General features: G+C 42.1%; 1 protein-coding gene across 2 annotated transcripts in view; it reads right to left on the bottom strand.

Annotated features, from left to right (window-relative positions):
• Nucleotides 1–5426: 5426 nt before the first annotated feature.
• The window catches only part of ABCC5 (ATP binding cassette subfamily C member 5), a 55431-nt gene continuing 47982 nt past the window's right edge, over nucleotides 5427–12875 (bottom strand). For both annotated transcript variants that reach the window (XM_069974570.1, XM_069974571.1), the window contains 6 exons: nucleotides 12423–12612; nucleotides 12160–12319; nucleotides 10162–10240; nucleotides 8700–8813; nucleotides 7923–8087; nucleotides 5427–5989 (listed from right to left, as the gene is read on the bottom strand). In XM_069974570.1, the coding sequence (XP_069830671.1) occupies nucleotides 5888–5989; nucleotides 7923–8087; nucleotides 8700–8813; nucleotides 10162–10240; nucleotides 12160–12319; nucleotides 12423–12612 (810 nt within the window). In that variant the 3' untranslated portion in view covers nucleotides 5427–5887. The remainder of the gene's footprint in view (nucleotides 5990–7922; nucleotides 8088–8699; nucleotides 8814–10161; nucleotides 10241–12159; nucleotides 12320–12422; nucleotides 12613–12875) is intronic.

Raw genomic sequence — 12875 nt, 5'->3', positions numbered from 1 at the left:
GGAGAGGTCTGGAGGCCGTTACCTGACAGGTGCAGGGAGAACAGCCCAGACTTGGCAGCTGCTCCGGAGGAGACTTAAGCTGCCGGGAAGCCTGCAGTAAGGTAAGAGAGCCGGTGGCCCCAGTCCTCCTCTTCTAAACGGATTATTTGGAGAGATGGGAGAAACCACTTCCTGCTGCAAAGGACAGAAAACAGAACGGGAGATGAAGGGGCAAGTCCCTTCTTTTAATGACTCTAGCTGACTGTTTCCTGTCCAGAGGAGGGGGTAGGTGGTCCTCTCCATGGGTGCTGTCATAGGGGAGGGGGAAATGAAATATTGCCAGTTTGATGGCGCCCACCACTTTTAGGTTGGATAAAAGGTGTAGCTCTGATGAATTTCAATTCTTTCGCACCCAAAAATGAACTGCATGGACACCCATTGTGATTAGCATGTGAGATGTCGCTGTCACTCTGAGCCTGAAAATCCACATTCAGTCACTATAGTTGATCTTGGACGGCAGAAGGGATAGTAGTCATCATGTAGTCCAGTCCTAATTAATGTACAAACTGGTGCAGAATCTCTGTTTGCAACTTTTTCTTTTTGCTATCTGAAATTAAAAAAAGTATTTCCATCTCCCAATTTTTTTTAAAATTTAACAGTGTAGCTGTCATTTAAAATATTTTTGCAGAAATTAATAGTACAAGCCATTTTAAGAAACTCTGTAATAGGTTTTATTTGGCAAAAAGCTTAAATGCTGTTTCCCAGCCTCTCTTTCCCCCCTCACTTCTTATCTGCTCATTATCAGGCAAAGCCGTCTTCATTACGGAGGAGCAAAGTGAAGACGGGTTTTGCCAAGTCCATTATAACCTATGGAGGGGAGTAGGGATGAGTGAGCAGGAAGGGGAGACAAGTAACTGTACAGTTTAGAGACGGGGCACATAAAACGCTTGATTCACAGGTCAGAGCGTATCTGGGATCTTGGTGAGAGAAGGTTGCAGGATGTAGTGTTTTGTAGGGCTGTCTTTTCTCCTGTCTGTACTCACTAATTCCCATCAACCCCTCCCCTCTCCATAGAGCAATCCTTCTTCTGAAGTTTTTTTTTTATTAGGGGGGTAGGAAAATAGCTTTTTGAGCACAGAAGGAATCTCTTTTGACTAATAAAACCTATTATAGAGTTTCTTTAAATCACTTGTACTTTTGAAACTTTCTGAAAAATGACAGTTAAACCTTAAGGCTATGTTCACACAACGTAAGTAAATTATTAATCACGGCCATGATTAATCCTTTACCCACATTGTGCTGCAGGCTAAGGGAATCCCGGCCGGAGTGTATATGTGATGCCCACGCCCCTAGGGGCCACTCCGCTGATAGGTGTAGTTACTGTCAGGAACCGGGGCAGCTGTCCTTAGTCAGGGCACCAATTATCACACCAATGCCAAGGTTCAGAAACAACGGTAGTTGTATATTTATTGTAACGGTGGTAACTAGTAGCAACAGTCTCTCCGGATGCAACCGGGTATAAGGCAGACTTGGATAAGGGGGAGTAATGGGTGATGCTGCAATAGGCTGTGCTGATAGCGTGCTGAATGATGGGAGTAGTAGTAGTGATACTGAGGATAAGATGCTGGGTGGAATGAGACTGAGATGAATACTTCCTGTTGATGATTAGAGAAGATGATGAGAGGAATGACTGAAGAACAGCACCCAGATCTGGAGAATAGATGAGAATCTTGAGGACTTGAGAATAGAACCCAGCCAGGAACACTTCTAGTGGAACTGGAGCAGCAGAGCACACGTATCTCTCCTGACAGGGGAGAGAGGACACATACTTGTCTCCCTGATGGTGGAAGACAAGACTGAGCTAGAACAGGAAGTCACATGGTATTCCCCAGCCAAAGCTCGATGGCCATTGGAGTTACCATGGAAGCAGGGGCAGTCACGTGACATCCAGCCATTGCATCCTCAAACCATTAGGCATATATAGTGAAATATATATGAGAAGTACCATACTTGAACACTGGGGGGGCAACATAATACCCTTAGGCACTGATAACTGAATATGCATACAAGAAATGAATGGAATAGCAGACCTGAACACTGAGAGGGGTGACAATACACACAGTTTGCAGTGGACCATAGCTTTCCAGAACAGGAATGGTTATAATAAAAGTGTGAGGATAAGAGGGCCTGTTCTGGGACACTGCATATACACATAGGGGGGATTTACGAAGCTTCAAAGAACAAGTGCCATTTTTCCCAGTAATTGAAGCACATTACAAAGTTATAAAACTCTGTAATATGCTTCAATCACCTATCTGCCTCCCTTCCCTGTCTTTTCCCCCCTCCACCCCCCACCAGGAAGTGTCCTGACTCACACAGACCTAATGACTGTCGTCACCATCACCAATCTCTTCTCTTAGCTCCTTCTCCTGTTACAGCAGCCCCCCCACCTCCCCTGCCTTGTCAGGTGACTCAGCTTGCTCAGCTCCCATTGGCTGAACAACTGGAAGCCATCACTTGGACTAGGGAGGGGGGCTGCTGTAACAGGACCTAGACCAGCCCTCCTGCTGATGACTCATCCTCACAAGAAGATGCTACCTGGTGACTGTGACAGTAATTAGGTCTGTGTGAGTTAGGACACTTCCTGGTGGGGGGTGGAGGGGGGAAAAGACAGGGAAGGGAGGCAGATAGGTGATTGAAGCATATTACAGAGTTATATAACTTTGTAATGTGCTTCAATTACTGGGAATAAGTTTTTCATTGCACTTGTCCTTTAAGCCAGGAAGGTGTAAATTCGCCTTGCAGGGGCGTGATGAGGCGGGGAGGAGGCATGGCCTCACAATGGAGCGGGGTATTCAACTGCAGTGAAGATCATCCGGACGGTACTGCAGATCTTTTCTGACACCGGCCGGATCACGGAATGGCCAGTGTCATACAATGTGTGAACATGGCCTAATGCTGTGACTGCCCGGTTATATACCTCTGGAGTGCTTTTGGGTGAGCCCCTCCTCTTTGATTAAAGACTCTGGTGACATCTCTGCTGTTTTCCTGTGCATGTGTGCCCTGGATGCTGCTATGGAAATCACTTATAGCAGCATCAGAACCCAGTTTGTCAGGTGGTTATTAAAGCACAGGGGATCATCACAATGCATGGTAAGGGTAATCATGATGATCCACTGTGGGTGCTTAGTGCACTTCAATTACTCTGTAAGTATTATTGTGTGTATCCAGCGGAGGGCGCCAGAGTACTATGTAATCTAATACTTTTCTATGTCATCACACTGCATACTGGTGTGTAACTATTGTGGTCTGCCTTTTTCTTTTTACCATTATCCTGGTATTGTTTCTGTGTCTGTATAGTAACCAGCAATTTATGTGATTTTTATATAAAAATTTTTTATTACATTTGTGCAATAAAGATGAATTGTTTCTCTACTTGACTGGACTGTGGTGTTGATCAATTTCTAGGATATAGATTTCGGTTCTTCACACCCTAAATGGTAATACATGTTGAGGGTACAGCTATTTTTTGGTTGTGTATACTACATAAATATTGTAAAAAAGTACAAATGTTGTGTTTTTCTACCATACAATAGTGCGCACACTTTCCCCACAATTCTCCTTGATTGAGTTCATAGTGGAGACGATCTCAGTGAATGCAAAATAGTACTAGTGAGGAGTTGGTGGCTACTGTACTATAATTGCTGGTTGTTGCAAATTTCTTGTGTATAATGTCCTGTACAGTATAGTAGTGTTATGTCCTGTACAGTATAGTATAGTAGTGTTATGTCATGTACAGTATAGTATAGCAGTGTTATGTCCTGTGCAGTATAGTATAGTAGTGTTATGTGCTGTACAGTATAGTATAGGAGTGTTATGTCCTGTACAGTATATAGTGCTGTCCTGTACTGCAGGGATTACACTGGGCCCTATACAATGCAATAAATGACACTGTAGGTAATTGGTGGCTGCTGGAACCAGTTATACACAGTTACATTATTTCCTATGGGAAGACGCTGCTCGGCTCTCAGTATGCCCCCTTGAACCAATTAAAGGGGAACTCCAGGTAGAGGTTAGAAAAAAATGAAACTTCTACAGAAGCATATAGCATTAATTACATGGCTATCCCAGTTTTAAAAATAGCAAAAATCCATTTGTTTGGAGGTTTTTGGTTCTGTATTGTGTATCTGTCCTTCCTGGTTGAGCAGTTCCCAGAATGCAGTACTGTTTCCAGAATGCAATGCTTTCCCTCAGCTGATCACCACAGTCCCCCACCCATCACAATCAGCAAATTAGTGCTGCACCTGCTTCTGGCCCGTCAGAGATGGTGGATCACTCGGGATTGAGGGATCCAGCCACGCCTACTGTGACATCACGCCCTGCCCCCTGTCTGCATCATCAGCCTGTGCTCAGCAAACACACACAATGTGAAACAGAGGCATGGAGGATTTGTCTCTTAAGGTGGGAGCAGGAGACAATGTGAATTGGCACAGAGGCTTTTTTTTCACTTCATGGATTTCTATCAGCGACCGGTGTGGAAGAACCGAACAGATACAGTATTACATTGTATAGACACATCTATGTAACTTTTAATAGAAAACAAGTTTTTCTTATCCGGAGTTCCCCTTTAAGTTTGAGAACAGAGGTACTAAAATAAATAAAAATATCTCTATCCATCTATATAAATAGTAAGAACGAGGCGGCACTCCGGTATAGAGTGAAGATATAAAGGTTTTTATTCACCCATCAACGTGCAATGTTTCGATCTCTCATTGAGATCTTTTTCAAGCAGCTGCTTGAAAAAGCTCTCAATGAGAGTTTGAAACGTTGCACCCACCTGAGCCTTGAGCCATTTATAGATATATATTCTCTTATACATATTTATCTTAACGGCAAATCCAAAGTTACTATTTTGTTACCTGGTTTACTTCTACTTTTCATTTTTCTTCTTGTCTTCTAAAAGCCATAACTAAAGTATTCAATGTGCAAATTAGGTGGTTTGGTGCATTGTGGGGCTGGTGGCAGGAGACCTGCCCCAAGTGCACCAAAGCGCCTGATTTGCATACTGAAAAAAAAAAGTGTTGTGAAACTGATACAATTGCAAGATATACTGGGGAGACATGTGGTATATAGAACTACTTTGTGTAGCATAGTGGTTTGATACTGTCCTGTTTGTATTAGATACAGGGGTCACCAGCCTGACATAATCCATATACTTTACTGAAAATTGATGCAATACTGAGAAGTGGTTGATTCAGTGAACTCCAATTCACTCCACTCCAATTCTACAATAATATAGGTTTATACAGGAGGTTTGTGTATGCAGTATTCAACCTTAGATGGTGATTAGAACCCCCAAACTATTTAGGATACCAATCACAATAAGCCTGACTCTGGAGAAAGTACTCTAAAATGGTCTCCATAAAATGTACACACACACACATATGCATAGTTAACCCAGTGCTCATTTTAATATAAAATAAACCAGCTTACATCTTCACAGTAAATATAGGCTATATACAGACGCATGTAGAAAGCTTCATTCTAAGCTGGCTACATACAGAACTAATGGTTGCCTGAACCATTTTAATTATTTTCAGTGCATTTCATAACGAAAACGCATATAATTTTACCTTTAGTAATAGGAATAAATACAATAGAACATGAATATTCTTTCAAACAGTTAAAAAAATATCTAAATCAGTCCTGAATTGCTTTGTGCTAACAAAAAAAAAAAAGAAAAAAAAAAAGGGGGAAAAAAAATCTAAAACAAGAGGAAAAATAAAAAAGGCAAAATATACCATATTTTAAGTAAAAGGAAAAAAATAGGGTTTGAGCCTGCCACAGGCAGGGAATGAGAAGCAGCGCACAGCCCCACAATGTGGGGTTAAGCTGAGGTGCTCATTATTTAGCCCTTCACGGTAACCTTGTTCTCTGCTGCAGCAAACATGGAATAGAACCGAGTATTTTCATTGGACAGCAAGGCAGCTGGCGTGTCAAACTCCGTCACCTGCAGCCGAAAGACAAAAATAAAACAAAAACACTTAGAAGTGAAGTGGAAAAAAAGTAAAGAAAAAAAAGTGCACACCCAAGTGCACAAATCAGACTCCTTTTCTTTGTGTTACAGCATTCATAATCCTAATCAGGCTCATCAGTTGCTGTGTCTCTTTATTGGACAGGGCACATGCTGCACAACTAGAGATGAGTGAACCTGGAGCATGCTCAAGTCGATCCGAACCCGAAATTTCGGCATTTGATTAGCGGTGGCTGCTGAACTTGGATAAAGCCCTAAGGCTATGTGGAAAACATGGATATAGTCATTGGCTGTATCCATGTTTTCCAGACAAACTTAGAGCTTTATCCAAGTTCAGCAGCCCCTGCTAATCAAATACCGAACGTACGGGTTCGGATCGACTCGAACCCGAACCCGGTTCGCTCATCTCTAATAGTTAATGATTCCTGAAAAATGACAGTTATGCTTTAAAGGGGTTGTCCAGCAATTTTCTAATTGTGGCTTGGTTCATTTGAAAAAAATAAATAAAACCATAATGTGACACAATCCATGGCTATTTTAATGTTTTTGGCACACACCCCTTTCTCAAGTGAGAAACGTTGTGCATAGAGATGAGCGAACCGGGTTCGGGTCGATCCGAACCCGAACTTTCGGTATTTGATTAGCGGTGGCTGCTGAACTTGGATAAAGCCCTAAGGCTATGTGGAAATCATGGATATAGTCATTGGTTGTATCCATGATTTCCAGACAACCTTAGGGCTTTATCCAAGTTCAGCAGCCCCTGCTAAAGCCCTAAGGTTGTCTGGAAAACATGGATACAACCAATGACTATATCCATGATTTCCACATAGCCTTAGGGCTTTATCCAACTTCAGCAGCCACCGCTAATCAAATGCCAAAAGTTCGGGTTCGCTCATCTCTATTAACTATCAATAGTACAAGCGATTTTAAGAAACTGTGTAATAGGTTTAAGCAAGAGTTTCCTTCTGTACTCAAAAAGCTGTTTTCCTACCTCACCCCTCACTTCAGAAGAAGCAGGATTTCAGTGTCAATTATGGTCTATGTAGAGGGGAGGGGTCAAAGGGTATAAGTGAGCACAGAGAGGAGAAGACTGTACAAAACTACATTTTGCAATCTTCTCTCACCAAGGTCCCAGACTAGCACGGACCTTTCTGACCCGTGAATCCAGTGTTTTATGTGCCTAGTCTCCAAACTGTTTGGCTGCTTATCTGCTCTTCCTGCTCACTCACACCCTTGGCCCCTCCATAGGTTATAATGGACTCAGCAAACCCATCTTCACTTTGCTCCTCTTCAAGGGAGGCTGCAAAACAGCATTTTGAGTACAGAAAGAGGCTTTTTTACCTAATAAAACCTGTTAAGTTCTTAAAATTGCTTGTAATTTTTTAAATGACAGCTACACTTTATGGAGACAAAGGACTGTACAGCACCAATGGAAAGTCACTGAAAAACACAAAACGTAGGTAATAATATGGTAAATTAAAGGTGTTGTCCAGACAGGACTCTTTAGTTGTATGCCTGAGGAGTTGGTGAATTAAAAAACAAAAAAAAAAACAAAAAAAAAAAAAATGCCAGGCTTCTGCTCTGCTGCAGACACAGCTACAGTAGTTGTTTGGCCTATGTAATGCCACGTCCCCAAATCTAGAAGCAGGCGGACAATGGAGACTGAAGTGACATAGTACCAGCGGCACAGAGCCAAGTACATATTTTTATTCACCTGCTCCTCCAGCATACAGCTTAGAAGAGCCCTGTCAGGACAACCCCTTTAAACAGCTTTGATGATTGTTACAACAAAAAGAATTTGATCCTACAATATACTAAAAAAAAAAAAAAAAAAAATACTAAAAAATTAAGTGACAGTCAAAAGGTTTAGAGTAAAAAAAATTAACATGCTTAGATCCATGTCACTCACCTGTCCTTGTGCTAGCACCATAATACGATCACACCCAAGTACAGTGTTGAGACGATGCGCTATGGTCAACATTGTGCAGTCTGAAAATGCCTCCCTTATAGTTTCCTGGATTAAAAGATCAGTCTCTGGGTCCATGGCTGCAGTAGCTTCATCAAGAATAAGGACCTAAAATAGCACATCATTTTTATCAGAATTTTTTTTAATGGAAAGTTTTGTAAATCATACAGAACCAGAAAACCCCCCAAAGGGTTACCACATAGTCTTCCCATTGGGTCTTAACATAGGAGTGGGAAGGTTGTATGAGAAGAACGTAGTTGATCCCTGTACAATATGGAAATTACACCTGCAGTTCCAACCGAGGATTACAAACAGCTTATATTCAGTGATTCCCTTTAACTCATCTTATGGGGAAAAAAAACCCCAAAACTATCTTATAAGTCCAAAAGGGTCAAGCCTTTGGTATGCCTTCTCTTGGAGAGAGAGAAAATGTCAGGAGGAGACTGGCTGAGACAGAGTAACCCTATAGCTCACAGGTGAGTAAGTAAACCCTGGGTTCCCAACTTAAAAGGAAAAAAAAAAAAATTGTAGGTCTGCCTCATACAGACACTAAGCTAAAACTGAAAAGAACATTTTCTGCAAAACGGGTACATGGGACAGCACTTTTTTTTTTCTTCTTCACATTTGCCACCTATAGGGAGCAGCTAAACCTAAAGTCACTTATCTGTACTCTTCAATAACACAAAAGAGAAGTCCTGAAAGGCCAAGTAGTTTGCTTACCTTACATCTACGTAATAAAGCTCGCGCTATGCACAGTAACTGTCGTTCTCCCACTGAGAAATTCTCCCCATTCTCCAAAACTTCAGTTTCAAGCTTAAGAGGTAGTTGGGCAACCTAACATGAACAAACACATATAAATATATTTTAAATGTTTCTTTAATAAATAAAAATACATAAACAGAATATTTTCTAATGCATGTACAGATATAGCCTGTGTTAACTTGATCACAATGACGCACTCAACTCGACACTCTGACTTAACATAGCTCCCTGACACAATTGTTGCGTCAGGGATCATGTTAACCCTGGCTACATCTGTATGTTAAAGGGGTTGTTAAAAAGATTCTTTCAAATAAAGTCGTGCCAGAGATTTGTGATTTACTTCTATTACAAAATCTCAAGTCTTTCGGTATTTATCAGCTGCTGTATGTCCTGCAGGAAGTGGTGTATTCTTTCCAGTCTGGAGGGCAGGATAGGTGTTCTATTGGGATTTGCTGCTGCTCTGGACAGTTCCTGACATGGACAGAGGTGGCAGCAGAGAGCACTGTGTCAGACTTGAGAGAATACACCACTTCCTGCAGGACACACAGCAGCTGATAAGTACTGGAAGACTAGAGATTTTTTTTAATAGAAGTTACAAATCTCTGGCACTTTGTCACCACTTGGTTTTTAAGAAAACATTTTTTGGTGATCTACCCCTTTAACAAACAATACATCATTTTCTCATAAATGTACATTTATATAGTAATTCATTATAATAATATAATTATTTTATTTTCCCTTTTTTTACCCATTAAAGGCTATTAGTTAATCCAATATTACATGAGTTTGGATGTGCAAATAATCCTTATTATGTGTACAGCTAATCTCATTAAATAAGTGTCTATAAAACAGAAAGTGCTTATTATTAGAAGGGATCTATCAGCAGGTTAGGCCAATCTAACCTGCTGATATGTCCCTATTGCACAGGAGACGCAGAGGATGAAGATCTCCCTCTTACCTTCCTCCTCAGCGACATTCCCTTGCAGTTAGTAGTTTGCTCGACAGTCTGTACGACTGTTAGGAGCACTGCCCACCCCCATAGCACCGATCCGCCCCTTTCTAATGGTAATCAATGGAGACTGCCTGCCTGGAGCGAGCTGGATCAGCACTACAGGGACGGGCAGCGCTCCTTATGGTCTCACCGGACCATGGAGCAAACGACTGACTGCACCGGAAACGTCGCCAAGGAGGAAGGTAAGAGACGCATACCTTCCTCCTCGGAGTCTCCATCAGCGGGTTAGTTCACCTAACCTGCTAATAGTTCCCCTTCATAGTCATAATTTTTTCTATGTATATTCAAACTCTACCAGCACCCCAAAACATACACATTTCAGACATATAAAAGCTTGACGACTACAAACATAGAACAGAGTAGCATTTTCATTAAATGCATACATTGGACTTTAGGATATTAACTTACACATTCTTTCATGTGTGTCCTTTCCAGGGCATCCCAAATCTGCTCCTCTGTGTATTGGTTAAAGGGATCCAAGTTGGAACTGAAGATTTAAAAAGCATAACAAAATCAGAATATCTTTTTTAAAAAAAAAAAAAAAAGTTTCATTTTGTAAAGAAAACTAAACTTTTACAAACTCCTGTTGCGCCATCATATACTAGAATCTGCATTTAAAGGACAAGTGCCATGAAAAACTTTTTCCCAGTAATTGAAGCACATTACAAAGTTATATAACTCTGTAATGTGCTTCAATCACCTATCTGCCTCTCTTCCCTGTCTTTTCTCCCCTCCACCCCCCACCAGGAAGTGTCCTATCTCACACAGACCTAATGACTGTCGTCACCGTCACCAGGCAGCTCCTTCTTGTAAGGATGAGTTATCAGCAGGAGGGCTGCTCTAGGTCTTGTTACACCGGCCTCCCCCTCCCCCTCCTTGTCAGGTGACTCTGCTTGCTCAGCTTATCTTCTCTAGTGACATGACTCCTTCACTGAGTCCAGGGCAGCAGGAGAGAGGGTATGAGGGGAGGGGGAAAGCTGCCTATGTGTTGGAGTCAGTCTGAGGGAAGATAAGCAAGTGAGATGTGACAAGTGATGGCTTGCAGTTGTTCAGCCAATGGGAGCTGAGCAAGCCTGTCACCTGACAAGGCAGGGGAGGGGGAGGCTAGTGTAACAGGAGAAGGAGCTGAGAGAAGAGCTTGGTGACGGACAGTAATCAGGTCTGTGTGAGTCAGGACACTTCCTGGTGGGGGGTGGAGGGGGGAAAAGACAGGGAAGGGAGGCAGATAGGTGATTGAAGCACATTACACAGTTATATAACTTTGTAATGTGCTTCAATTACTGGGAAAAAGTTTTTCATGGCACTTGTCCTTTAATGTAATTCACCAGGTATAATTTAGTTACAGAAGAATGCGGATTTGTATTATATGTTATGTTTTATATATTATGTATAGGAAGTTTTGACTTCTTTGGCTATATCATAATTCCAGGCTCTTCCGAATGTCATGTTAGTCTGGCTAACTACGGATTGCTAGTTTTGTTGAATGTATAAAAACTCTATGGGAAGGTGTACAATCTAGCTCTCATCCAGAAGACAGAGAACTTATCTATGAGAACTTGTACCTCCCAGGGTTCTATAAAAGATGGAAAACACTTTAGAACAGCGCTTCTCAAACTTTTTATACTGGAACCTGGGGCTGGGCGATTAATCAAATTAATTTAATTAATTTGCCCAGAAAGTTAGAATCGAAAATTGTAAATTCGATTTTCACAAAAAAAAAACATTGTGGGCAGAGCGGTGTCGGAGGTGCAGCGGCTTCCGGACCGTAGAGAGGTGCAGGGCGGCGCGGTGAGGTGCAGGCCGGGCGCAAGGTTCGGAGAGATGCAGCGCCGCTGACCTGCGTCCAGCTCCCCTCTTGGCCACACATGCATGTCCCCTGTCTGTGGAGGAGGCCGCAGGGACTGCAGAATAAGCAGATACCGTCGCTGCGGGTCCTGGAGCTGCACAGCGGGATCGGGGGTTGCACAATCCCGCTGAACAGCTCCAGGGCCCGCAGTGACGCTATCTCCTTATCCTGCAAAGCGGCCTTCTCGATGGACAGGGAACCTGCATGTGTGGCCGGGAGGTGAACATGTGTACCAGGGTAAAAGGGGGAGCAATACAGTTGTCTCAAACGTCATTAAACTAGTATCTGACGCTGCAGGGAGAAAAATGTTCTGTTTATTTAGCAAAAAATAAATAGAGATTTAAAACGAGAAACCGAGAAAATTAAAAAAAAAAAAATATATATATATATATATATATATATATTTTTTGGCCATATCGCCCAGCCCTACTGGAACCTGACCCAACAAAGGACAGTAATGCTTGGGCCTCACCAGGCCCACCTCACAGATTGAGAAGCGCTGCTTTAGAAGATGACTAATGGCAATCACACAGTTTATGGAGAAAGAAGTGGATGCTTACCGGACAGTGCCACTGAACAAGACAGGCTCCTGGGGTATAATAGTTAGCTTGCTGCGAAGATCTGCTAAGCCAATGTCACTAATATTTACACCGTCGATTTTTATACAACCATTAGAAAGTTCAACAAGTCGAAAAAGTGCCATGCCGAGGGAGCTCTTTCCTAGAGGATGGAATAAAACATTATTAATATTACTGAACTGAATTTTAAAAAAAAAACCTCTCCTCACTGCACAATAACGTTCTTTAGTGAGTATTCCTCTCACCTGAGCCAGTCCGCCCCACAATTCCAACCTTCTCTTTCGGTTTGATGGTAAATGACACTTTCTTGAGTACCAAGGGTAGGTTCTCTCTATAACGCATCCCTGCAGTTTCAAAAATGATCTCTCCCTCTTGTGGCCAATCAGCAGGAGGCGCCTTGTTTTTAATTCTGGCTGGAGCTTCAAGGGCCAAAGTCTACAAGTAAAACAAGGATTGTATGGGAATAATGAGGGTCTCAAAACAAAAGAATCCTGTTAATACATGATGCTGATCAAAGTGACCTGGCAAACAGAAATTGGGCATACTGTCCAGTGGATGTGGTTAACACAGAAGCTGCGCACATGACACTGCAGTAAACCATTGAAGGGCTAAAAACCCACTTGAACACCCTTTTTGTACCCCCTCTCTCTCTCAAGACCCAACTTTTAATAGACTACATAAAGAGAAAAATGTCTGTA

This window comes from Dendropsophus ebraccatus, chromosome 6 (assembly GCF_027789765.1).
Source record: "Dendropsophus ebraccatus isolate aDenEbr1 chromosome 6, aDenEbr1.pat, whole genome shotgun sequence".
Taxonomy (NCBI): domain Eukaryota; kingdom Metazoa; phylum Chordata; class Amphibia; order Anura; family Hylidae; genus Dendropsophus; species Dendropsophus ebraccatus.
This window is presented reverse-complemented; position numbering and strand designations above follow the sequence as displayed.